Here is a 27,113-nt window from a genome sequence, read left to right on the forward strand (position 1 = left end):
ATTCATGGCCCACCCACGCATGGACCGGACTGGCTCTATGTGGCAAACTCCCCCACTAAATACTGTAGCTTTCCTTCCAGTACTGAGCCCTGTGCCACCGGTCCTGCCCAGCAACCGTGTGGAGGTGCAGGGACACATGTTGGGTATTTGTTCATAGGAAGGCCTCAAGCTTTGTGCCCCTTGTCACAATGAACCCAGATTCCTGTCGGGTGTGTTGTAAACAGACGAGCCATTTCTTCAGGCCCCCTGCTCTGAGCACACCCCCGAGGCTGTTATTTTTTTTTAAAGCAGTGTATGTAAGGCCTAAGCACAGCTGCCTTGGGTATAAAGTTGTGCCACACCGAGCCAGGTGCCCTTCAGTTCACCTTGTTAAGCTGAATTATTAAAGAGACTTGGTTTCTGTTTTCCATTAAGAGAAAGCTGTAATGTGGTGTTCTCTTGTTAAGATCAGAATGGCTTTCCTTGCTTCTAAAGAACTGGATGGTGAGGAAGAAAAACACCCATCTCAAGCTCCCTGTTCCCTGAGCTCCTTCCCACTGCCCCTGGCACAGACCAGGCTCCTGGGAGCAATAACCCGCCTCTGGCCCCTGGGACTGGTCCTGGCCAACGCAGCTGTGGGTGTTCGTGGCTTTCAGAGGAAGCTGGTGGTCTTCGCCTGCCTCCAGCTCCCCGTGGGCAGCGCCAGCAGCTACACCATCCAGACAGCACAGGAACAAGCTGGAGTCACGTCCATCCGAGCGCTGCCTCAGGTAAGCCGTGTGACGGGACGGCCGTCCGGGACCCTCACACCCCACTGTGGAGGGCGGGGAGCAGAGCCCAGGAGTCACAGCAGGAGCAGGACTGAGGCAGAGACAAGAACCTCCTGACCCTGCTGGGAAAGCAGAAGCCTGCGCGTCCCAGCTGGCTGCAGGCTGGACTGTTCCCATCATTACAAGCGGGAGTTTTCTAGAGCCCTTTCACTTTTTAAAAGCTGCCTCTGAGTGTTCTGGCATCTCCTCTGAATCCCTTTTAACTTAGTCCTAATTCCAAAAAATTGTGGCTGTGATGGCAGCAGCTTTTTTCTCTCCAGTCGCACTGGATTTGGCACCACATTCTCCGCAAGTTGTGTTCTTAGGTTTAAACAGTTCCGTCTGGGGAAATGACAAGCCTGCGGGTCAGCAGCCCGTTTTTGTATCACGGGCAACAGGGAGCGAGCAGCACAGAGAAGGGCTGATACCAGCCTTTCACCAGGATTAGGTGACACTGACACGGCAGAAGGACGGAAACACGGAATTCCTGCCAGGGGAATTCCTATAGGAGATAATCGGGATAAAATCTCCACGGCAACACACAGGCCAGCCAGAGCGTAAACAGAAGTGCAGTTCTTTGATCTTCCTGCTTTAAGTACTCGTAAGAATGTGACAGGCGATACTCCTAGTAGGGGAGAGCTCCCTCCTAGTGTCTCCTCATCTGTCTCACACTGAATGGATGTGGACTTTGCCACTGTTTTAGAGTAAGGAGAAGAAAACAAGATTGACTAACTCAGTCCTTCTACTGCTGTGACTCTCACCCGGGTACTTATGTGTCCCCACCTCCCTGCATTTCTGGTGTTCACTCCACGAGGTCCCTGTGGCCCTGGCACTCCTGGGAGCCGGGGTTAAGCTGCATCTCTCTCCCCAGGGTTCGATAAAGTTTCACTGCAGAAAGTCTCCACTGCGCTACGCTGACATCTGCCCTGAACCTTCGCCCGACAGTGTTACTGGCCTTAATCAGATCCTGCTGGAAAGACACAGACTGGGCCACGTGTGATCTCTCCTCACCTTCCATCCTCACCTGGCTAGGTCGTCCCTGGTGCCTCTGTTTCCACAAGGCCTCTTCCTGCCAGCTGCTTTGCCAAAGACATTTAATCAACATACAGCTGCCAAACAACTCCCGCAGCGACTCTGAGCGCACGTGGAGGAATCACAGCTCCCGCCTGCAGGCCAGGGCAGCGGTGGCCCAGGGCACAGATCTATGCCTCCAGCCCTGACAGGTGTCAGGGTTGGCAGCTACCAAACCAGGACTGAGATTCCTCAGGGCGTTCACTACCTTCACAAACCAACTCAGCGGTGCTGGCCATCCCTGCAGCAGGCCCCCACTCCAACCCCACAGGCAAAGTCAGCTTGAAATCAGCTCTAACATTCTGCCTTTAGTTCCTTTAAAAGGAACAAAGCCTTACTATTTAAATATCTGATTTATTTAAGGTAATTTCTAGCAACTAGATTATGAATCAAGAATGATGAGTGATGCAGTGTGCCACAGGACCACCTGACCTTAATTTTATTTAGAAACACTGAGCAAGTTTTAACTCAAATGAGTGTGGAAACTTGACAAATATAATGCCGTTTATGTCTTAACTGTACCAAAAATAAAACATTTAAAAACAACCATCTGAATGTCAAGTTCTCTCCATAAAGGGTTTGCCATCTCGAGTACCTCCATCTGCCTGCACACCAGCCTGGGCGATGGACGTAAGGGTGTGCGGGACCTACAGGCCGTCACCCACTCAGCATCCTCGGGGGCCTGGAAAGCGCCGCCCCCGTGCGGGGCCCCACGTGAGCTGGCCTCCGGGGATCAGCAGGCCGCACAAAATCCACCTTAGGAGTCCTCGCTCTGGGATGGCTCCACGATACTTAAACAGCAGTCAGCAAACTCCACAAACAAAGGCTCCTGCATGCAGGCACGCATGGACTTTGCCTTGTCGCCCGCCTGATCCAGGCTCACCATGAGCTGTCTGAGGTGCGGGTTGAGCAGTAAGCGTCTCAGAGCTGCAGACTCCCCTTAAGGATGAACAGGGAAAGAGAGCCAAGCTGAGTTCAAGTGGGAGCAGGCAGAGGTAGCTGAATGCAAAATGTTTCGCGTGTAACGAATACCAAGGATGTTGCGTCCCCTTACCCTTTAGACCCACAAGTTAACCCAGCACTTCACATAAGGTGAGATCAGCATATCAGATGATTTCCAAGTTAAATGCTATCAGATTCTTATTCTTTATATCTCTGTAAATATTTTAACTTAATGCCATTTCAGCTAAGAAAAAATTATTTTATCAGCACAAAGAACAGCAGTATGTTGGCCTGTTTTCTGTAAGTATGAAGCTTCTCAGTGACAAGGACAGTTATACCAAATCTCTGACTGGTGTTTAAGTGTGCACTTGATCCAGCGTGAAGCAGGTCAGTAGCAGTGAACTGACACTAACGTGTATGGTGCTTTACAGTTTACAAAATTGTTCACACCTCCCCAGCTCAGCTCCTACCTCAGTCTAACTAATCACTCCCATCGGACTGGGTGTAAAGCACCACCTCTGAAATGGGAAAAATGAAAACAACATCACCTTTAGGAATTACACTGGCCTATTATACACATAACAGAAATGCAGTCCTATAAAGACACGGCGTTAGGGCTTCCTAGGTGGCGCAGTGGTTAAGAATCCGCCTGCCAATGCAGAGGTCACGGGTTCGATCCCAGCTCCAGGAAGATCCCACCTGCCACGGAGCAACTAAGCCCGTGTGCCAAAAATAAATAAATAAAAAAATAAAGTACACTATAAAAAAAAAAAAGACACGGCGTTATTAACACTGCCCCTGATGGGGGAATAAACACAGGCCCCTGATTGGTGTAAGAGACAAACTACCACCAAACGTGGTGGGTGGTATATTACAGGGCACCATGGGAAGCTGAAAAAATCCCTAATTCTGAGAGCAAGATAAAAGGTCAACAAAGTTTAGCTGCGGAAAGGAAACCTGAAGCAAGCCTTGAAGGAGGAGCAGAGTTTTTGTCAACCCACAAAGCCAGTAGGATTACAGGCCAGGAGAAGGCCTTGTAGGCAAGCTGGGAGGTGTGGAAGCCCTGTGTGCTTGCAGAATCATACGGCTGGAGGAAGGGCTCTGCCTGCCATACTAAAGCATTCACTAGCTTTAAAAACGCATTGTATACAATCCAGTGTATCTCAATGGTTGACAAAGAACTAAACAAGCACAGCACACACTTACCTAAATTCTTTAAATTCTGCAAAGAAACTCTATCTTCTTCCTCATCACTATTGAGAAAATCAGCTACAGAGTCGTCATCATCTAAGGAAGAGAACACAGTCAGCTGCTTACGACTGAAAAGGAAACCTAGGTGCCGGATTTTAACAACTCCTCCAACAGGTGTGTCAGGAACAGAGCTATGCAAGAGGGTACAGAAAAACATAACCTCTCCTCTGGAATTTGTGACTAAACCAACACTCCTTTTTTAGGAAGTGAAGAACTGGTGACTTTAACAAATGCCTCCCAGTATCCACACACTCACACTATGTGTTTGCCTGTGCTCTTTGGACATAGGGCCTTATTTTCCAATTCTTACCACTCCATATCCCCTGGCTACAGCTCCAGCCCTGTCACGGACCAAAAAACTAGGTGCTCTGCAAAGACCCGCTGACATGATTCCCCTGTGTTTTCAGCATAGGCAGAAATTTCTGAACCCAACAAAAATGTTTCTCAAAGGGCAGAAATGGGCCATCTCCTGTCTGTGAATGGTCAGTACCTCTTCAGTGGCACCAGGAGGGGCTGCTTTCAGAGCCTGGCACGGTGCATGGCATGCAGGAGGCATTAAAGAAAGGCTAGGTGGATGGAGAGGATGAGAGCCCACCCCCGCTGTGAGCTGTGAGGACCCCGGCAGCAGCGAGACCAAAGGCAGCGCCCCACCTGGGCCTAGATCAGGGGAACCGACAGCCCCAGCCAGGCCCAGGGGGGGAGACTCAAAGCTGTGACTGGAGGAGGCTGCTGCCAGCAGGGCTCCAATGCTCACTCCCAAATCACAGCTGTGGCCTTTCTCCCCCTCTGCTTCCTGCCCCCATTTTTCTTCTCTTGAGCCTTCGGGCTGCTCGATAATATCACCCATGATGACATGTGCCCCCACCCCCGGTGCTCAGGGCTGAGGAAGCTGCTGCTCCCTGATGAACTTGACTCTTGGCCCCGGCCCGAGTCTCCTCTTTCAGCGTATTCTTTCTGAAACCCTTTTCTAGCTTTGTTTGTTTGGAGTGAACCAACCCACCTGTGTTTTCCACAGGCCTTTTAGTTTTTGCAATAAGAGCTGATCTTATTTCTTTCTGGACAGGACGAGTTTCAGGGTTGCACCGCTCTGCAAAAGACACAAATTCCGGGTGCACATCACCTCCACTTGAGTGACAAGGCTGCACCACCACCCCCCTCCCCCCAACACACCACCACCACCAAGCCAGCATCCAGGGGCGCGGGGCAGGCGGTGGAGACGGAGGAGAGGACGTGAGAGATCCAATCAAGGGGCAGTAGAAACCTGAGCCCTCAGAAGGGCTGAGGCCTCATGCACCCCTAGGGCCTGTCTCCAACCTCCTTGCCCTGCCTAATGGCACAGAGCTTTCGTCACAATTCAGTAGCACACTGACTTCAATTAGCATCAATTGTGTTCTCAGCAGTTTCAGATACCAAATTTGCATGTACCACATGCCCTTGGGAATACACAGATGCAAGTCACCAGGCCCACCTCAGAGGGGTTTAGTATCACAGATGACAGAGATATGGACAAGATAAAGAAAGTCTGATCCAAGTCACCTGAGAGGGCAGGGAAATGAGAGGGGAAAGTGCTGCCAGGTGAAAAGAGCACGTGGGGCAGAAGGAACGGCCCATGGCTGGACCGGACCCTTGAAAGAGTAGAGTCAGGTGCAAGGAGACAGTGATGAGCGACTGGCAGCTGATGGGCGGGGCAGGCCTGGCAGGCGGCTGGGGCATCAGAGGAGGAAGCTGAGCAAAAGAATGCCCCACAGGCCTGTCTTCCCCAGGCCAGCATCTCAGCGAGGGTGCTGCTGTATTCAGGATGGAAAGCTCTTTAATGGTGTAGGATAGGGGGTGCTACTGTATTCAGGATGGAAAGCTCTTTAATGGTGTAGGATAGCCTCACACCCCACAGGCTGTTTACGTGAGTCAACACCAATTACCAGAAGTACCACCATCCCCTCCTCAGCTACTGTGAGAACAAAAACCCGGTGACCAGGCTTCCCTGGTGGTGCAGTGGTTAAGAACCTGCCTGCCAGTGCAGGGGACACAGGTTCAATCCCTGGTCGGAGAAGATACCATATGCCACAGAGCAATTAAGTCTGTGCACCACAACTACTGAGCCTGTGCTCTAGAGCCTGCGTGCCACAACTACAGAACCCACAAGCTGCAACTACTGAAGCCTGTGCACCTAGAGCCTGGGCTCTACAAGAGAAGCCACCGCAGCACAATAAAGAGTAGCCCCCACCCACCACAACTAAAGAAAGCCCACATGCAGCAACGAAGATCCAACGTGGCCAAAGAAATAATAATTTTAAAAAATAAAAAAGTACTCAGATAAAAAAAAACGCTGTGACCACGTCTCTCTAGGGAGAGCAATACCCAGGTTAAGAACCACTGCCAGGAGACGTAAATAGACATTTCTCCAAAGACGGACGACATACAGATGGCCAGCAGGCACATGAAAAGATGCTCAACATGGCTAATTATTAGAGAAATGCAATCGAAACCCCTCACCCCTCAGAATGGCCATCATCAAAAAGTCTACAAAATAACAAATGCTGTAGAGGGTGTGGAGAAAAGGGAACCCTCCTACACTGTTGGAGGGAATGTAAATTGGTGGAGCCACTATGGTAAACAGTATGGAGATTCCTTAAAAAACTAAAAACAGAATTACCACATGATTCAGCAATCCCCCTCCTGGGCATATATCCAGAAAAAACTCTTAATTTGAAAAGATACATGCACCCCAATGTTCACAGGGGCACTATTTACAATAGCAAAGACACAGAAGCAACCTAAATGTTCACAGATAAATGGATAAAGAATGTGTGGTATATATACACAATGGAATACTACTCAGCCAATAAAAAATGACATGATGCCATCTGCAGCAACATGGAGGAACCCAGAGAGAATCGCACTGAGTGAAGAAAGTCAGAGAAAGACAAATATCATGATACCACTTAGACGTGCAATCTAAAAAAACGATACAAATGAATTTATTTACAAAACAAAAACTGAGACTTCCCTGGCGGCACAGTGGTTAAGAATCCGCCTACCAATGCAGGGGACACAGGTTCGAGCCCTGGTCCGGGAAGATCCCGCATGCCGAGCAGCAACTACTGAGCCTGCGCTCTAGAACCCTTGAGCCACAACTACTGAAGCCCGTATGCCCAGAGCCCGTGCTCCACAACAAGAGAGGCCACCGCACTGAGAACCCTGCGCACAGCAACGAAGAGGAGCCCCTACTCGCGGCAGATAGAGAAAGCCCATGCGCAGCAATGAAGACCCAATGCAGCCAATTAATTAATCAGTTAAAAACAAACAAACAAAAACAGACTCACAGACATAGAAAACAAACTTATGGTTACCAAAGGGGGAGGAGTGTGGGAGAGGTAAATTAGGAATTTGGGATTAAGAGAAATACACCAAAATAGATAAACAATATGGACCTACTACCATATAGCACTGGGAACTATATTCAATATCGTGTAATAACTTAACAATGGAAAAGAACTGGAAAAGAATACATACATATATACATCACTGAATCACTTAGCTGTACACCTGAAACCCTGTAAATCAACCATACTTCAATAAAACAACAAAACTACTGCCAGAGAGACTGGAGTTTTCACCAAGGGAGTGAATTGCTCAAATGTGCATTTCAGAAAAATTACCCAAGCAGCTGCCAGGTCTCATAGTTAAGATCTCTAGACTGCCCTAGGGGGTCCTGGAGAGGCCTCACAGGCTTGCAGGACCAGAGTGAAGCGATCCAGACCCAGCTCCCCAACCCTATTCCAGCAAAGCATTTCTACTTCTTTCCTGCCTGTCTTGAACTGAAAGGTTTCTTTTGAAAATGCTCCAGAGACAACAGGGTTAAGGGGGAAAAAGCGAAGGGGGGGGGGGCGGTGCTTGAAACACACAGCTGTAAATCAGAAATTGGAGGGATTGGAACTAGAGGTAAACCACCAATGAGGAGCTTCAACAGAAAAGTCACTGAGAGAGAAGTCATGGGAAAGGGTCCCGGAGAATTAAGAAAAGGTGCTGGATTGAAGAGACTTAAATGTAGACTTGACAAAGACGTTGCTCCTTATTGTAAACTGGTCTACCTCCACGTTTCTATCAAGATATTGTTTAAAAATAAGAAAACGTCGTTAATCTCTGCCAGCGCAGCTTCTGCCGAATGGTGCGGAGCTGAGTCAAAACCCTGAGAGGAAGAACAGCTAGGGTAGACCTTTGCGGCGGAAGCGGTCGACTATCTTTAAAGAAGAAAAAGAGGATGGGGGACTTCCCTGGTGGTCCAGTGGTTCAGACTCCGCGCTTCCCATGCAGAAGGCACGGGTTCGATGCCTGGTTGGGGAACTAGGATCCCACACGCCGGGCGGCGGGGCCAAAAAAAAAAAAAGGGAGAGAGACTGGTATGCAGAAGGAAAGGCAGGGCACAGGAAAGGGTTTGACTGTTCAGAAAGTGGAGGCATTCACCGGTAGAGGTATCTGCCCCACCCCCCGGGGGGCTCTCCCAGGATCGGGCGTTGCAAGGCAGGGAGGGAGAGGGGCCCAAGTCCCGGAGAAGGCGGCGGGCCGCGGGGGCTGCGGCACACGAGCAGGGGGCCCTACCTTTGTGCCTCCGGAAGCACGTCAGCGAGCAGCTGTGAAGACAAAACCACAGGCCGCGTCAGCCCCGAAGGCCGCGCGGGCCCTCTCGCCCTCCCCGCCACCCTTCCCCTCCCCCACGACCCCGGCGCTCACTAGGGCACGCGGCAGGCGGGGCAGCGGTATTTGGGTTTCTCCAAACAGATAACGCAGACAGCGGTGCGGCAACGGAGCGACGCCATGGTGCCTCCCGGCACCCGCGTCCTTGCCGGCGCGCGCGCCTCTCGCCGCGGGGCCCACGTGCACGCCTTTTCTCGCATTTCCTTAACCAGGACCAATCAACACGCAGCACTTTACTGGCAGCCAAAAGCAATGGATTGATCCTGCTTATTGTTCCAGGCCTGAGAAGTAGAAAGTCGATGCACTCGATGCGCATCCAGTAGCCCTATCTGAGGTTCTCTCCGATTACGTCACACCGTCGACGGACTTGTTTTGCAGCCCTGTCCCTTCCCCTACGCGGCCGTGTGACTTGCAGCAAGTCATTGTCACTCTCCAGCTCTGTTGCCCTGCATGTATGTAAAAAAGAATACGTGGGACTAAAGATCCTTTATCTTCTGGCTTGAACTCTCTCAGTCTTGCACGGGAATTGGGTTCTCCCTGCTTATCTTTAGCAAATGAGAAGTCCACACATTGGCCAAACCAGACTCGGTTAGATCACATGACACACATATGCCCTTCCCAGCCATCTTTCTCACAGGAAAGGAAGACGAGGCTTGGCCGCTGATAAATATTTATTGAGCTCCAACTGTGAGCCCTGCACTGCCCAGACGCTGGGCCAGGGACACCCAGGGATTAGCAGGCAGGCCTCTGGTAGCTCAAGGCTTAGAGTGAAGGCAGGAGGGGAGAATCCCTGGGTGGGATTGATCGGCCAGGGAACAGATGAGCGACCTCTGGCCCAAAGGTGGGGATCTTGGTGCTGAAAGGTGAACTGTGATGGGCCTTGAATGCCACCTCAGGCTTTAGGAATAGACAAAGTCACATTTTACTGGGAGCCCTGCTCCTCCTCAAAGCCCTGAGCATTGTCCGGCCTAACCAGGGTTCGCACCCCACATGTGCAGTGCCCTCTTAGGGCCATAAGTCACCCTCACCCCCAAGAAGCTCCCCTTTGTGTTGCTCCATCAGCCCTCTGGATCTCACTGCTATAAAAGCCCCAAACCACTGTCACAGAGTGTGGGGATGAATCTGCTACAAAGCAGTCGTTCAAATCTTAGCTCAAACCCCTCTCTGGCTGTGTGACTTGGAGAGATTGGCTACCCTATCTGAGCTCCCTCATCTATTAGAGTGGATGTTCAGGCCTATTTTCCTGAGCTATTTTAAGGCAGAGAGGAAACTGTAAAAAGGTTTGTGATCTGAAGTGCTACAAAAGGTTATTTACATGGTATCTAAAAAGAGTTTGCAAGTCTCCTGGAGATCTGGTCCCGACCCCATGAGCACAGGCCCCAGGCCCCAAGTCCCTGGAGCCCAGGTTCCTGGAGCTCAGGCCACTCTAAAAGGGTTTCCATGTCAGCCTCAGTGAGCCTTGCTGGGGTTGGGCTTGAGTGACTATCCATCACTCTTTTGGCTTTGCCAGACTGTCCTGAGGACGCTGTCCAGGCCTCAGTGCTGAAGTGGCACCGGCCCCTCTGGTTGCCTGCCTGCCTCCAGCCTCCAAACAGAACTCAGGCCAAAACCCAACGTTTCCACACTGACCCAATAATCTGCAACGTTCCTTGTATTCCTCAACAGCTGTGACCACTGCTGGTTTGAACCAGAAGTATTCCAGAAAGTAGGTGCTTAACAGGGAAGGCCAGAGGTCAGTGACTTGTCCAGGCCACATTTGAATCCCATGCCCGTCTGGCACCAGTACAAATTCTCCCACTATGGACATCACCACTGCCCACCCAGACTTCTCCTGTGAGTTGCGTTTGGAGTCTGAAGCTAGGAAGAGTCTCCACAATTTTCAGGGGCTCAACCTGACCCCACCCACATCCACACCATTCTGACTCCCCTACCTTTGGGTCCAGAGATGGTGACTCCAGCAAAAAGAAAATCCCTGGAATTCCTCTCATGCACACCGCATTCAGTAAAAATACCTCTTCCTCTACTCTGGGTGACCTCCAGCTTCCATGGACGGCCACACCCCTCTTGCTCCTTTCCAATATCCAGGAAAGGAGGTGGCTCAGCTCTGATGGCGATGAGGTTGGGGAACACCAAGAAGCGAAGGAAGCCGGGCAGTAGCTAGTTCAGAGAAGAAAGACAGCTATGACTCCGGGCCCAGCAACCAGGTCCACATGGATGCGGTCTGGCTCTCCTTGGTCTTTCCATCACGCCTTCCTAGCGGCTGTCTAAGGCTGCCTCACACCTTCTAGGCGTCAGCCTGAGGCGTAGGGCCGGGCCTGGAAAAAGGCGAGGTGATAATCGAGGCAGAACAGGTTTCCAGAGCTCCGCTGCTGGGCAGACGCTGTCCCGCCCATTCCAGGCGGGCCGAGCCCCGCGCAGGCGCCAAAGCCTGGAGATGCGCGTGGAGTCCCAGGCCCGGCGCCCAGCACCGCCAGAGGGCGCGCCGCATCGCTATTGGTCCAGGCGTAGCCGGCGCCTGAGCTGGACTGGAGCGCCGCGGGCACCCGAGCTTGCGTGGGAGGCCAGACTGTTCGCCACTTAGGGAAGAGTAAATACGAGCCCGGCCCGCACCTCAATCATCGCCGAGCGGCGGCAAAGAGGGTCGAGGGTGCGAGGCTGAAGCAGGTGACCGGATGGGCAGCGGTGTCCCTTTCATGAAAGTAAGGCCCATTCAAGGCCAGTCGAGGGCTCCAAAAGCGCCTGGCTGTCCAGGGGCAGTAGCCGCGGTGCCCATCGCCCCGTGCTTCTCGGCAACCTCTGGGGTGGAGATCCAGCTGGAAGCTGGCCACCCCACATTAGCCTGATGAAAGTTTGATAGTACTTCGGGAGCTTTGAGGTTACTAAGGCGCACCACTGCTCTGCACCTTCCCTGGTGCCATGATAGGGCGGGCACACGGGCTGCATGTTGTCCTTATCCGAGGCCAGAGGCTGATAAGGCTCCGCTCTCTGTGTAGCTAAATCTCAGCTTCTTTCTGCAGCCCTGACACCTCTATCCCTCCGCCTTCTTGGCAGCACCAAAAGAATGTTGTCTTTAGGGGACCTATACTGCCCAGTTCTCATCTCCTCCCCTGCACTTTCTCTCTGGTATCTAAGAGAGAGTAGTTCAGATGTTAGAGGTCTGAGGTGCTGGTGGAGTAGTTTCCAAGTCATCCATTTCCAACTCTCTGCATGTTATTTTATCTTGAAATGACATTCATTTCCCAACTCTAGACAATGACAGTCTGACCTTCAGTGAGACTTCAAGAAGGACTTCCAAACAACAAAAGAGATAGAGAATAACTGTATTATCTACACAGAATTGATGGGAGAGCACAGACCTTAAAGGTCACCTGTGTTTCATGAATACACCCTACCATGCACAACCCCACACTTTTCTCATACCCTCTCCCACTTGCAAATTGACATACATTTCCCAGGTACATTCCCTAGGACAAACAGAGGTTAAAGGAATCAGGACTTCCCGGCCAGATTTTTCAAGAAACCTCTAAAGGTCCCATGTGGAGTGGGAGTGGGGCTGGGGTTTGCACAAACCTCTTATCTCACCACTGTCTCCCACATGGCGGCTGTCAGGGAGGGGGGATGTCCCCCCTAGGCCTCTTGAGTTCTTGTGGCTGCATTAATAATAACATTGACACAAGACAGGAGAAAAAGAAACAACATTTAGTTCATATGCATGGAGGTCCCATGGAAATGAGACCTAAGAAGTGGCCAAAGCAGGCAGCTTTTATAAACTTTCTAGACAAAGAAACAAAAAATTAGTGAGGAATTGACAGGACAAAGAAAAAGATTTTGGGTGCCCAACTAGTGCAGAATCTAAACAGGGTTTGGAGGGAATTCCCTGGTGGTCCAGAGCATTCCCTGGCTCATACTGCCAAGGGCCCAGGTTCAATCCCTGGTCCAGGAACTGAGATTCCACAGGCCGCACAGCGTGGCCAAAAACAATAATAAATTAAACAAACAAACAAACAAGAGTTTGGCTTGGGATAGTAAATTGAAGTAACAAGGATTGTTTATACAGACTTCTTGGCTTGGATTCCCTATCTTTGGCAATAACAGGATTGTTCTACCTCCAGATGCAGGGAGTGCACCTGTCACATGAGAGGGGTTTTTCCCCTGCTTTCAGGGAGACAGCGAGGGTCAGAGTGTCCCACTTGCATTGGCCATGTCTTAAGCAACTTTGATTCAAAATAATCAATGTACCATTGAGACACATTTTGGGGATGGCCTACTCTGGGTCCCAACACAGAAATGCATAGGAACTCTGCTCAGCAGGGAGCAGAGAAAAGGAAGTAAGATCCCAAGTTTCCTTCCCCATCTTTTATTTTTATTTTAATTAATTAATTTATTTATTTTATTGGCTGTGTTTGGTCTTTTTTGCTGTGCGCGGGCTTTCTTTTTAGTTGCGGTGAGTGGGGGCTACTCTTCGTTGTGGTGCGCAATCTCCTCATTGTGGTGGCTTCTCTTGTTGCGGAGCACAGGCTCTAGGCGCGTGGGCTTCAGCAGTTGCAGCACATGGGCACGATAGTTGTGGCTCACGGGCTCTAAAGCACAGGCTCAATAGTTGTGGCGCACGGGCTTAGCTGCTCCACGGCATGTGGGATCTTCCTGGAGCACGGATCAAACCCGTGTCCCCTGCACTGGCAGGCAGATTCTCAACCACTGCGCCACCTAGGAAGCCCCCATCTTTTAAAACTAAATGCAAAATAATGACTTTTCAGACAAATAAACACCGTGAGAATTCTTCACCAGCAGATCTGTACAAGAAAGTTATTCAGGCAATAGGAAAATGATACTGTATGGAAATTAAAATCTCAATGTAACACACCACACACCTACTAGAATAACTAAAATTACAAAGACTGGCAATACCAAGTGCTGGCAAGGAGGTTGCTATGAATGGCATGTTAGTGTCCCCTCACGTGATAGCATGAAATGTAACCCCAAATGTGATAGTATTAGGAGGTGGGGCCTTTGGGAGGTGATAAGGTCATGAGGATGGAACCCTCATGAATGATGTTGGTGCCCTTATAAAAGACACCCCAGGGGGTTCTCGTGCCCTCGTTCACAGATGACAGTCTGTGAAGCAGGAAGCGGGTTCTCACCAGACACCACACTTGCTGGTGCCGTGATCTTGGACTTCTCAGCCTCCAGAACTGTGAGAAAAATGTTTGTTGTTTAAGCCATCCATTTTATAGTATTTTTGTTATAGGACCCCAAATGGACTAAGACAGAAATTGGTACCAAGAAGTAGGGGACTACTGTGATAAACCTAAACATGTGACAACAGCTTTGGAACTGGGTAATAGGGAGAGGCCAGAAGAGTTTTGAGATGCAGGCTAGAAAAAAGCCTGCATTGCCATCAAGGGTCCTTCAGAGCTGATTTGAGTGAGGGCTCAGAAGAGGAGGCGAGTAGAGAAAGTTTCAATCTTCTTAGAGAACAGCTAAGTGGTGGTGAACAGGATGTTCGTAAAAGTATGGATGGTAAAGGCCGTTCTGATGAGGTCTCAGAAGGAAATAAAGAACATTGGAAATTGGAGGAAAGCCAATCCTTAGTAAAAAGTGGCGAAGAACTTGGCTGAATTGTGTTCCTCTTCCAAAGCTTTGTGGAAAGCAGATCTTGCAAGTGATGACACTGGATATTTAGGTAAGAGATTTCTAAGCATAGCATTGAAGGTGTGGCTTGGCGCCTCCCAACTGCATCCCATAAAATGTGAGAAGAGAGAAATAACTTAAAGGAGGAATTCCTAGGCAAAAAAGAGCAGCACTTGAAGAATCTCAGCCTATGCATATTTTGAAAAATGAGAAAACTAACAGTGTGGCCAAGCAACCCTCTGATCAGGAGAATTGTATGCAACCGCCATCTCGGTAGAAACCAGGCACTATTCTTCAAAACAGCCTGTGGAAAACAAACATGGGTTGGTTGACTTCAACTGCAATGAACACAAGAGTGCTTCTACTACAAATCCCTACTCCCTCCACCAGCCAAAATTTCCGACCACATCTCATTCCAACTTTGCCTGGGAAGTCACATCCGTCTCTTCCAAAGTGCTCATAGGGAATCCATAAAAAACACTAGCACAGGGAATTCCCTGGCAATCCAGCAGTTAGGACTCCGCACTTCCACTGGGGTTGGGGGGGAGGGGCAGTTTCAGTCCCTGGTAGGGGAACTAAGATCCTGCAAGCCAGGTGGCAGCCAAAAAAACAAAAACAAACAAAGAAAAAAAAAAAAAAACACTATCAGGACTTCCCTGGTGGTCCAGTGGCTAAGACGCCTCACTCCCAATGCAGGGAGCCTGGGTCTGATCCCTTGTCAGGGAACTAGATCCCACATGCCGCAACTAAGAGTTCGTGTGCCACAACTAAAGATCCGACATGTGGCAACAAAGGTTCCACATGCCATAACTAAGACCTGGCACAGCCAAATAAATAAATAAATAAATAAATATTTTTTTAAAAAACACTATCATAAAAATGATAAAATGTTGTGGAGGAAATTATACAACACTTAGAAAGACTTTAAAAGAGTATCTAAATAATGGAATGCTAATCTTCTGCACTAAAGACATCAATTACCCCCTAATGCATCTAAACATTCAAAGAAATTCTAACTTAAATGCCCCCGTAAGAAGTCTTTGGCTAGAACAGGCCACCATCGAAAGGGCCCGTGTTTTTCAAGCAGGATTTGATTTGATTAAATCCAGTCACACCTTCAATTCAGGGATGGTGTGGGTGAAGCTCAGTGGACACGTCCAGAGGCCAGGAAGAAACAGATGCAGCCTTAGCCCAGGTCTGGCAGCATCGGGGCCTAAGACACCTCCCAGAGGGAAAGCTGCCGTGTGGGTGCTGTCACCCCCATCTCACGCACAAGGAACCCAAGGCCCAAAAGAGTTTCATGCCTTGCCCAAGCCACCGAGGCAGCAGTGGCAGTGCCCTGCGCACTTGGTGAGGGAAGCATTTGCCTGTGGCCTCCAGTGTGTTTCCAAGCTGACCAAGAACTAGTTGCTAATCATTTCAGCCTCAAACAGAAAAGGGAGAAAAATAAAAGCGTCATTAAAGCCATTGGCAACATGTACCTGCAATGATGCCAACGACACGGTAAAAGTTTGAATATAATAGACTCCTTCATAAAGGTTAAGTCCTAAAGTCAGCACAAAAGTCAGAAATTACTTGTAAAAGCAACCCTGAAACAACCCATAGCTTGGACAAATCCCTCCACTTTTAAGAGGCAACAGAGGCTGAGGCTGTCTGAGGGCCCAGCAGCCCCAGCTCCCTCTCAGGCTCGGTTCAGGACACTCACTCAGGCAACAGAAGGGAGTCAGGGAGTCCGACGTACCTGCGCCTTATGAAATTCTTTCTTCAGTCTCTCTCTTTCCCTCTTTTTCCCATTTCTTCTTTGTTTCTCTTTCGTTTCAGAGCCTCCGTGGAGCTTGTCCATAACTTCTCACAGCTCTAGCGGGCAGCACAGCAGCACCACCGCGGGCCACAGCCCCACCCTTCCCTGAGCCCCCCCCCCCCAGCCCCGTCCCCCATCCCTGTGCCTGAGCCCGCGGCTGTCCTCACGCCCCTCCGCTTCCAGACATTTCCCACACGGACACTGCTGAACTCCCTGGTGGTGTCTCAGTGCACTGGGGCAGGAGTGGCTTCATCTGGGTGGCAGGTGTGGCTGCTGCTCTAGTTAGAGAATGTTCTGGAAGAGAGGCTGCAGCGTCACACCCTTGGGACATGGGGGCCACCCCAAGGGCAAGAGCCCAAAGCCCCTCAGTGCACGGCTGTCTGCATCCCCGTCCCCAGTCTCAAGAATGGCTCTGCCCCCTCAACACTCCACCGGCCTCTCCTGCCACGCCTGCCTCTAATTTCTCTGTCTGCCCCTTCGGGAAGGGGAAAGCCAGAGGCTCTCTGAGGAGTTCAGGGACCCGGCCATTCCGAGGAGTCTTGTAATCCTGCTTGTGGTTATGCCCTAGCCTGGCCTGTGGCCGCTATTCCTCTGGGTCCCTCTGGGCAGGGACGCAAAGACTGCTTGGTGGCCAGCAGGGTGACTCTTCCCAACCTGGAGTCTCAAGCTTCCCAGTGAGTGCCTAGGAGGGCAGCCCTGCCCAGTCCTCTCACCGCCCCCTGTGCAGCAGGAAAAGGTAGGTGAGATCTCCCAGCCCTGCGAAGACCGAGTGGATCCCACTGCCGGCCCTCCTGCATTCATGAGGCGCGCTCCCATGGGCTTGGGATTTACCTGACAGCTCTGATCACCTTTAGCTGCCCACTGCCTCCCTGGAGACACGGCAGATGCGAAACAGCAACAAAATCCATCAGGAGACAGGGGACTTCGGGCAAGAGACACAGAACAAGGGAGCACACCGTGGAGAGAGGGGAAGAGATGGGAGAAGAGAGAGTGAAAGGAAAGTGACACAACTGTGCCCAAGACAGGAGGAAAACAGAGCAGAGTTGTCTCAACAGGGCCCGCTGGGCCCCAGGTAAGGCTGTGTGGGTGTCCCACTGTGTTTAGACAGGACCCATTTCCTTTTCCCAATGCCCACCCCATCCCCACCCCCACCAAGATTCTGGTTCCCTAAAGAGAGACCACATAGCTGAATATGGTAGATGGTGGTCAGGAAGTGGCCCCCTCCCCAACTCCAGCCCCTGAATGGGAGCTTGCACACCGATTTAGGGACTGGAATTGGATTCCTCCTCTGGTTGGGCACTTCCCCTGATAGAGGTTGGGACCTCGCCTGCCTCCTTTTGAGAGGTGCAACAACCTACCCCACAGGCTCATTAAAGAGATGAGAACCATGAGATTCAGGTTCCCTCAGTGTCCCCACTGAACTAACCACTCTACCTAGATCCCCACCTACCACCCCCCCCCGCCCCCCCACAAGTCCATCTCCCTTAGGCTGATTCCCCACCTGGCAGTAGCTCCCAGCAATGCCCCAGGACCTGGCTCCTTCACAAACACACCTTGTGGGTAAGAAATATACAACTTATTTACAAATGGTTCAGAAACAATAGTGATAATATCAATTACGTGTGTGTACTAGAGAGACAAAGACCGAGAGAGAGAGAGAGAGAGAGAGAGAGAGAGAGAGGGAAAGCAGAGAATGGTAAAAAGTTGGCAAAATATTAACAGTAATTAAATAAGTGATGGGTTTACTGAAGTTCTTTGTACCACCTTCCTCTGTACCTTTCAAAACATTTCAAAGCATCTGAAATAAGAAGTTTAAAAATGAACATAGCTTTTAAAAAGTGCCCTCTCCTAGGCCTCCCTGATGGTGCAGCGGTGAAGAATCTGCCTGCCAATGCAGGGGACACAGGCTTGAGCCCTGGTCTGGGAGGATCCCACATGCCACAGAGCAACTAAGCCCGTGCGCCACAACTACTGAGCCTGTGCTCTAGAGCCCGAGAGCCACAACTACTGAGGCCAAGTGCCACAACTACTGAAGCCTGCATGCCTAGAACCCATGCTCCACAACAAGAGAAGCCACTGCAATGAGAAGCGGGCACCACTGATGAGGAAATTGAAACTTCCATACTTGTAATTGCTTAATCTCCTCTATCTTGCAAAGGCCTGCTCGCCACTCTCAGTTAAACAGTAAAATGAATTACTAAGAGTGATCAGATAAGGGAAGAATGTCTGGCTCTCAGGCACCCACCCCAAGCCTTTGTTTAAGACTCTTTGCACATAGACTTGTTAAGTGACCATTAACTTCAACCTGCAACCAACGTGAGAATGCAAATTGGGACCTTAGTCCAGATAGGAATGGAATGTCCGGCTCCTACAAGTTCCAGTTAGGACCCCCTACTAGGTGTGTAACCCATGGCAACTCCGGAGCTCTGTAACTGCCCTTGACCTATAGTAATTTGTAGCCAATCAGTTTGTACCAATTATAGCTGTATGTTTTAACCTATATAAGGAGAAGACTCCCCTGAAACGGGGCCCCAGAATTTTGGAGCGTTAGCTCATCTGGGTCCGCCGGCTCAATAAACCTGAGTTCTCCAACTCTCTGAGTGTTGTGCTTGGTTTCTCGTGGGATCAGTTTTTTTTCTGCAACACCACAACAAAGAGTGTCCCCCGCCCCTCCACACCTAGCGAAAGTCTGTGCACAGCAAAAAAGACCCAACACAACCAATAAAAATAAATAAATATCTAAAAAGAAATAAAAAATAAAATAAATAAAATAAAAGTGCCCTCTCCTGCATCAGGTATCTTTCTTATCCTACAAACTCGCTGAAGCCATGCAGCTCATAGGCCTTTTCTCAGGGCATCATACCACCCACCTCTACCTGATCACTCTGCTCTTCTTCAAGGGAACACGGGGAGACAGCTGATATCTGCACTTCTTCTTCCCAATGAGCTCCAAACAGCTCTGGTTCTCCGGACAGCCGACAAGAGATCACTCCCTCGGTCACATTCTCTACGTATGGGGACTGAAGGGGACAGCTGCAGCCTGAGAACCAGTCCCGCTGCCTCACGGCCACAGCAAACCCCAGGACAGGGTCCAAAACGCCAGGCTGCCGGGACCTTCAGAGCCTGTCTGGAGTATCTAGCACAGCTGCACGGGTGGCCGCCACAGTGGCGGGACGTGGTCCACAAGTCCGTAGCGGGAGGCTAAGTTCGGAGCGGCTGCTCGGCGGCTTTTCCGCAGAGGTCTGTTTGAGTTGCAATCAGGTTTCCCCGATGCTTCAGGCCCTCCCCAGCGCTGCCCCTCCCCTGCCTCGCTGCGGGGCTCGCGCAGGTTCGCAGCCCCTCTCGGGGCCTGCAGCGGGGCCGCACCGCTCACCGCATGTCAGACCCGGCAGCTGCGGCCACAGGCGTCGGGGCGGGGCCGGCTTCTCCCCGCCCACGGCATTAGCATAAGGAGTCCCGGCTCCGGCTTAAGGGGGAAGGGCGCCTCTGGCTGGGTCACGTGACCCAGCGCAGGCTGCGCAGGACCCCGACCTGCGGCTGCGCTTCCTTTTCCATCCCGGGCCACCCTCGCCCAAGGGAAAAAGCAAGGCTCGTTCCAGACAGATAAGTTTGGAGCTGCTTTTACTTTGTGTCCGGCACCAAGAGGGAGCTAGGGCCGCGGGGAGAAGCCGATCTGGTGCCTTTGCGGGGGGTGGGGATGGGGTGGGGAGGTTGCGCAGGGCGCAAACCGTGGCCTGCTCCGTGACCTCTACACCAAAGGTGTGAAGTCCGGGATGAGGGGCCCCAGCCGAGAGACCTAGCCCAGGAAGTTCTGGGTCCTGGAGCCTTCGGGCGTGGACTGGTCAGAAATGAGTTCCTACAGGCGGGCCAGGCTCAGGAGACTGGGCGTTACTTATAGACTGAATGGCTCTTTAACAGGAGCCCTGAGTCTCGTCTCGGCCCCAGAGGGGATCCCAACCTGTTAGGGCTTCTCGTGCCACGTGCGCTCGCCCTTCCAGAGCCTTAGTTCGCCATCCTCTCTGCCTTCCCTTCCTTGGTCAAATCCTGGGCCCAAGCTCCGTCAAGGATGCCTTGCTCCTCCCCTCCCCGCCCACCCCCATCCCCCATGGCCCGCCCTGGAAACTCCGCCCTGTCCCCTCGGGGAGAAGTTCTGGCTGAGAGCTGACAGTCCTCGGGTAGGGCGCCGCCCGCCTGCTCCGAAGGCGCTGTCCAGCCCACGGTGCTGAAGCGTCCTGGGCCCTGCCGACTGAGAACAGAGAGCCGTCCCCGCCTGCGGCCGCCATTCCCAACCTGGCAGGCTCCAGGCCTCGTCCACACTGGCCTGTTCATCCGCAGGGATGCTTGTCTGCCTAGCGGATTTTAGCTGGAATTGCCTCAGAGGCCCGAGCTTCCCTGAGGAAGCCCAGGCAGGGCCAATGTTTGTCGGGGGGTCAAACGGCTCAGGAGAGTGGACAGAGGTCAATTCCTGGGCTCTGTCCTGGAACCAGTAGAACTATGGGCGTCTCCACTGACCCCTCCAGACTTGTCCAATGAGTTGTATGGGGAGACTGGGCCCAGAGGAGGGGCCACTCACTTTCCAGGAACTCAGTTCCTCCCATTTGCATCCAAACCCAGCAGGCCCTGCTACCTGAAAGGGGTGGGGGTGAGACGACTGCAGGACTTTCTCCCATACACATTCCTTGCAGTGAAGATGCCTCTCCCTCCACTCTGGATGACCCTCAACTTCCGTGGATGTTCACAACCCCTCCCCCCAGCCCAACGTCCAGGCGGACAGGGGAGAGCAGGTGTCCCCAGCGAAGGGCTCTGCAACTTGGGTCTAGAATCTTGTCCTTGAAGGAGTAAATGACACGGTTTCCCAGTGACTTGAGCATAATTGTGATGGCAGTGATATTGGCAGTGTGAAGAAGCTGGGTGCAGGGCAGAAACTAGTCCAGAAAAGAGGGCTGGTAAGATGCCAGAAGGAGTAGCCACTGGTGCCCAAGACCAAGCCCACACTGCACCTACCATGCTCTGGCTCACCCCAGGACCCCGCAGAGCCTTCGTGGCAGCCCAGGACCCAGTTGTACCCCCTTAGCATCAGCCAAGCCTCAGTTCAGCCTGGGAGAGAGAAGAAGTACAAGTCTAGGCAAGGCAGTTTTGAGAGAGCGCGCCAGAGGAGCTGAGTCTGTGGCCAGCACGTATTTGGCAAAAGGAAATGTCATGTCCTGGTCTCCTCAGATGTGTGAAAGCACCTAAGTCCAGTGCCCACAACTGCCAGGCAACTCCAGTTTAAGGCTCTCCAGGGTATATAGCACGTTCTGGTTGGACGTGGCTCAGAGAGCCCAGGGGAACCATGCACAGTGGCAGGGTTGAGTTCACCCCATGACGAAGAGCAGGCAGCAGCCTCAAGGTTGTTGAATCACCCCAGAATGAGGATTCTTAAAATTGGTTATTGTGCTGCATGGTGAATCAAGTTGCTTGACCCCTCTCCTTATTCAGGGTGCCTGCTGGTACACCCTGGATGAGTGCCTGAAGATGGCCAGCGCTGCTTAGCCCCTTGAAGGGATATACCTGTGTGGGACAGGAGTGTCCAGTCAACCACAGGGTGAGATGGTATAACCCCCCCCCAACATATGGGCCCCATCCTGTAGCCCCCATGGCAATGGACTGATAACTAATGTTGCCCTGGACATAATAGTGATCCCAAGAAGCAAAGTGGATATTAGCAGACCCATTAGGCAGATGGGAAAACAGCAGCATATAAGGCTTGGGACAGTCACCAAAGCCTCAGAGAAAGTCCAACATTTTTTTTTGGCAGGCACAGCTTGCAGGATCTTAGCTCCCCTGACCAGGGGCTGAACCTGGGGCCATGGCAGGAAAGGGCTGAGTCCTAACATCACACTGGTCAGTGAACACAGCAATAACAACCCCCCATACACATCTCCAGGGTGGTTCCCATCCCCTCTTCTGCCCCCATCCCCAATTCTGTATCCCCTCATCCCCCCAAAGCAGGCAGAATTGGAGGCTAAGGTTGATAAAAATTTCCTAGAAAGGAGAGGTACAGAACAGATTTTTTGAAAAACAGATAAGAAACTTAGATGATTAAACTTCATATTAGTAGGAGTTCCAGAAAAAGAAAATGGTAGGGAGGAAATTATTAGAACTATTTTTTTACTCCCCTTAGCGGCAGAGCATGAGTTGACAGGTTGAAAGGACTCATACCACATACCCACACAATGGATGCAAAATAACCACACAAGGCACAGCACTGAGATTTTAACAATACTTATAAAAAGCCCCTAAAACTTTCTGCAAAAAAGAGTAGTCACATACTAGAGACTATGAATTGTTACAGCACACTAGAATAATACAAAAGAAAACTTCGGACTTTGGAGGGAAAATTATCTCTAACATAGAATTATCTATCCATTCAAATATCAACCAAATGTGAGGATAGAAAGAAAACATCATTAGATGTTCAAGGTCTAAAAAATTTACCTCCCATGTGCCTCTACCAGCAAACTACCAGAGAATGCACTCCACAACAAACACAAACAAGTGAACTAAGAATGAGGAAACCAGGACTTCCCTGGTGGTCCAGTAGTTAAGACTCCATGGTCCCAATGCAGAGGGCACGGGCTTGATCCCTGGTCATGGAATAAGACCCCACATGCCGCACAGGGTGGCCAAAAGATTAAAAAAAAAAAAAAAAGAATGAGGAAGCTGTGGGGTCCAGAAAAAGAGGACCTGCTATAGGAGGGGGGCCTGGGGATCCCCAGATGAAGGGGGAGAGATGCTCCTGGGTGACAGTTACATGGAAGCAGCACTAGTAGCTCCCAATCCAAACAGGAGCAGAAGGTCTGAGAGCCTCCAGGACGTCTGTAGGGGAAAGGGGGCTGGAGGGATGTGCCGTGATTGCCAGTATAATCAACAGGTGTTTGCTGGCTCTTGTGGTCATGTCGGGAATGAATTAATAATAGGTGTATAGAAACAGAATACAGAGTCCAGAAATAGGCCTATACCATATGGTCAACTGATTTCTTTTTCATTTTCTTTTTTAGCCATGCCACGTGAGTTGCAGGATCTTCGTTCCCCACCCAGAGATCAAACCTGTGTCCCCTGCAGTGGAAGCACGGAGTCCTAACCAGTGGACCACCAGGGAATTCCCAGTCAACTGATTTCTGACAAATGTGCCAAAGCAATTCAATGAGGGGAAGAACAATCTTTTCAAAAATTGCCATATGCACCCCCCCCCAAAAAAATTCAATGACAATCTTATGCTTCACAGAAAAATTAACTCAAAATGGATCATGGAGGACTTCCCTAGTGGCACAGGGGTTAAGAATCCACCTCCCAATGCAGGGGACACGGGTTTGATCCCTGGGCCAGGAAGATCCCACATGCTGTGGAGCAACTAAGCCAGTCCACCACAACCACTGAGCCTGCACTCTAAAGCCTGAGAGCCACAACTATTGAGCCCATGTGCCACAACTACTGAAGCCTATGCACCTAGAGCCCATGCTCCACAACAAGAGAAGCCCCTGCTCGCTGCAACTAGAGAAAGCCTGTGTGCAGCAAGGAAGACCCAATGCAGCTGATAAATAAATAAATTTGTTTTAAAAAATGGATCATGGACCTAAACGTAAGGAGGTAAAACTATAAAATTCTAGAAGAAAACGAAGGAGTGATAAAGGGTTTGGGAAAGAGTTCTTAAATATGACATAAAGTGTATGAGCTGTAATGGAAACTAAGCAAGTGAAAAATAAGTTAACTATTCACTACAAGAAAAAGAACATTTTACAAAATAGGATATTCGTTTCTATTGTATTATGAGGCTCTGCTGTGAACAATATGTACACGACCACAATAAAGAAGGCACTTCCCTGGCAGTCCAGTGGGTAGGACTCAGTGCTCTCACTGCTGGGACCCGGATTTGATCCCTGGTCCGGGAACTAAGATCCTGCAAGTTGTGCAGAGCAGCTAATAATAATAATAATAACTGCATATTAATCAGAAATTATGATAAAAATAATATCAAGAGCATAGGGAAAGAAAGTAAAGGCTAAATCCTCATCAAAGTAGGAAGTGAACAGATGTCTAAAATTTAAAACTCAGTGAGTGGGACTTCCCTGCAGGCGCAGTGGTTAAGAACCCCCTGCCAATGTGGGGGACACAGGTTCAATCCCTGGTCCTGGAAGATCCCACATGCCACGGAGCAACTAAAGCCCATGCACCACAATTGCAGAGCCTGCACTCCAGAACCTGTGAGCCACAACTATTGAACTCACAAGCCACAACTACTGAAGCCCACTCGCCTAGAGCCTGTGCTCTGCAACAAGAGGTGCCACCACAATGAGAAGCCCCTGCACCACAACTAAGAGTAGCCCCTGCTCACTGCAACTAGAGAAAGCCTGCTCGCAGCAACAAAGACCCAACACAGCCAATTAATTAATTAATTAATTAAAATTCAGTGAGTAACAACAGAAGCATATGATCTAAAGATATGGAAATACATGCTCCAAAAATCTCAGAACAATTTGAAAGTGGCTGCCTGGGACATGTGGGACGAAGATGCTGTTTTTGTCATAAGCCTCATGGTACTCTTTTTCCTTTCAACCACCTTCCTGTATTACTTGGACACAAATAAATTAAACTTAAAGTCAAAGCAGAGAGCCACTGAGACCTAACTGTGTGGGCCTCAGGCCAAGCCCAGCCCTGTCTGGTGAGAGTCCCTGGGAGGTGATCACAGTGGGCACTGCCCAGGTGCTCTGCATTCTGGGGAAGTCAGGCTTTGTCCAGGAACAGAGGCCTGGGCCACTGCCCAGCTTGACACAGGTCTCAGCGATGCACTCGCCTCTTACCTGTGCTTGGCATCCCCCTCTGTCCCCACTGCCTTCAGTCACAGCACTTCTCACCCTCCTGTCCCCATCTGTCTCCTTGACTGTCTCTTCCAGGGGACTGAGAGATGCCAGAAAGCCTGGAGGAGGCACTGCTCACCACTCTTCCCCACCCTCCCACCTCCAGTGCCTGGCCCAGGGCTGGCACACTACAGGAGCTCAACCCTCTTAGGCATGGATGTTGGCAGCCTGGGTTCATGGACAAAGAAGGTCTTTTGAAAGTAAAAGTGCTAGGTCGTGAGTGAGGCCCCAGCACGTGGCTCCCTTTGACAAGTTTGCCACCCCTCACCTGGCTTGTACAATATGTTCTTGTACCAGCTGCGGTGCTGCCACCCAGGGGCCCTGTGGCCACCCCGGGAGCCTCTGTCCTCCCCCGCCAGTCCTCAACGCTGCCCCTGCCCCTGTGGGAACAGATCCAGTGATGCCAGTGAGGGGCAGAGGGACCACCGCAGTAAAGCGCTTCCCACGAGGAACCTAGCTGACTTTTGGGGTGGCCTGAGCATGTGCCAGGCATGGCACCGAGTGCTTTATGTGCACTGGCTTTCTCACCACTCAGAGGCCATTTTACAGAGAGTGCTCTGAAGGCCTGGGCCTCAGGGTAGGTGTGCCAGGCTCCGTCGCCTGCATTATGCCTTGGGCCAGACCCAGACGTTAACTCACCACCTCAAGTCAGAAACCTGTCCCTACCCCAGCATCTCCAGGAAAGGGCCCTTAGCCTGGCCCAGTAGTGGATAGTCAGGTCCCCAGTACATGAGCTCAATGGCCCTGCTGTCCCTGGGGCCCCAGGTACGTAGCAGGGTATTCCTGGACTCCTAAGACCCAGGAATGGGAGTGGGAAGCAGTGAGAGGAAGGCTGCAAAGGGGAGAATATATACAGGCTGGATAATGTAAGATTTAAAGTCAGTTCTGCCTAGACCCACAGCGGACCTGGGGAAGAACCACCAGAGAGTGAGGCCCTGAACACACACCCCAAAGCACAATCTTACAATCAGAGGTATAGAGCAGAAGAATATCAGGCATCTAACCCAGACAGTAGGCAGCAGATTGGGGAAGGTTTCCAGGAGGTGAGGACTGACCGGAGTCTTTTGAAATGAGTAGAGTTTAACCAATGAAGGAAAGAAGGGCAATCCAAGCATACAGAACAGAGTGAGACAAGGCAAAGAGGTAGGGTGTGCAAGAGCATCTGGTGAGAGGCAGGAGTATTGAGAGGTGAGACTGGAGAGGAGGTCCCTGGGGGCAGAGGAGTGAGCTTGTTTATCGGGATCTCTGATTTTATAGGAGAGGAAACAGGTTAGGGGTCACTGAACCCTAGATGATGGAGCCCACCCATCTCTTTGTGTAGTAGGAGAGAAAGCCCAGACAGGAATGGCTCCCCTAAGGAAGAGCCACTTCCCTCTCCTGCAGGAGGGAAGCAGGTCTGGAATTCAAATGCTAGGCTCCTGCCCTCTCCCAGTACTCCTTCCATGCCATTCCCCTGCCTTCTTCTCACTAGAAACCCTGGCCTCTACCGGACCCTGTCCCCTGCATTCTCTGATGGGCAGCTGATACTAGGAAGGGTCTGCAGGGACCCTGGATACCCCTCGCTGTCTCCTGAGATTAAACCCAACACAAATAAGGTTTAATCAATAGTCTGAATTCCCAACCCAGATCTCTGCAATGGAGAGCAGAGACAGGAAAAGCCCCCTTCTTGCCAAGCCTGAAAAAGGTGCAGCCCCTCTCCCATCCCCTTCATCCTCACCCTACAAGTCCTCTCTGAGCTACGGAGGGAGTCCTGGGGGAGGAAACAGAGCAGGGAGGGTGCTGGAGGTGGTCACTGGAGTATGTTGGGGGCCTCCTTGGCAGAGCCAGTGGGGAAACCTTCTGCCTTTAAATATTTTGAAGTAGCAACAAACAAAACAAGCACAAAAAATTAGATGACACATGTTTTCTTCAAGCCTGGTGTCCCCACCTCCCAGATCCCCAGCATGGGAGCCCAGGCTCACACCAGCAGGAGGCTGAGACCAGAGCTTCTGTGGACTTTCCAAGTATGTTTATTCACATTCCTGTGGGTCCCTGAGG

At 51.0% G+C, this 27,113-nt stretch overlaps 2 protein-coding genes and 1 non-coding gene across 6 annotated transcripts in view; 1 reads left to right on the forward strand and 2 right to left on the reverse strand.

Moving 5' to 3' along the window:
* The window catches only part of MYO19 (myosin XIX), a 32,510-nt gene extending 30,715 nt beyond the window's left edge, over positions 1-1,795 (forward strand). For both annotated transcript variants that reach the window (XM_057713980.1, XM_057713981.1), the window contains 2 exons: positions 447-749; positions 1,660-1,795. In XM_057713980.1, the coding sequence (XP_057569963.1) occupies positions 447-749; positions 1,660-1,788 (432 nt within the window). In that variant the 3' untranslated portion in view covers positions 1,789-1,795. The remainder of the gene's footprint in view (positions 1-446; positions 750-1,659) is intronic.
* LOC130841123 (small nucleolar RNA SNORA11) lies at positions 135-264 on the reverse strand. The gene has a single exon (XR_009050163.1). It is a non-coding gene; the product is annotated as a small nucleolar RNA SNORA11 (small nucleolar RNA).
* Positions 1,796-2,396: 601 nt separating the features above from the next.
* On the reverse strand, positions 2,397-11,150 carry ZNHIT3 (zinc finger HIT-type containing 3). Of its 3 annotated transcripts, none has more exons than XM_057713985.1 (6): positions 10,679-11,119; positions 8,784-9,028; positions 8,652-8,683; positions 5,053-5,139; positions 4,008-4,088; positions 2,397-2,798 (listed from the first exon to the last, which is right to left on the reverse strand). In XM_057713985.1, the coding sequence occupies exons 2-6, from the start codon at positions 8,945-8,947 to the stop codon at positions 2,617-2,619; spliced, it is 546 nt and encodes a 181-aa protein (XP_057569968.1). In that variant the 5' UTR covers positions 8,948-9,028; positions 10,679-11,119; the 3' UTR covers positions 2,397-2,616. The 3 variants fall into 3 exon arrangements, with proteins under 3 accessions (XP_057569968.1, XP_057569969.1, XP_057569970.1); XM_057713986.1 differs by having other exon boundaries at positions 8,784-9,193; XM_057713987.1 differs by lacking the exon at positions 5,053-5,139 and having other exon boundaries at positions 10,679-11,150.
* Positions 11,151-27,113: the final 15,963 nt, after the last annotated feature.

The sequence above is a fragment of the Hippopotamus amphibius genome, chromosome 17 (assembly GCF_030028045.1).
Source record: "Hippopotamus amphibius kiboko isolate mHipAmp2 chromosome 17, mHipAmp2.hap2, whole genome shotgun sequence".
Taxonomy (NCBI): Eukaryota; Metazoa; Chordata; class Mammalia; order Artiodactyla; family Hippopotamidae; genus Hippopotamus; species Hippopotamus amphibius.

Bases quoted from the DNA above. Each gene is read 5' to 3' on its own strand.
- ZNHIT3 (XM_057713985.1), bottom strand. From the start codon at position 8,947: ATGCGAGAAAAGGCGTGCACGTGGGCCCCGCGGCGAGAGGCGCGCGCG. The intron at 8,684-8,783 runs GTGAGCGCCGGG...TTGTCTTCACAG, and splicing joins CCCGCCTGCCGCGTGCCCTA to CTGCTCGCTGACGTGCTTCC. The intron at 5,140-8,651 runs GTAGGGCCCCCT...TGTCTTTTGCAG, and splicing joins GTGCTTCCGGAGGCACAAAG to AGCGGTGCAACCCTGAAACT.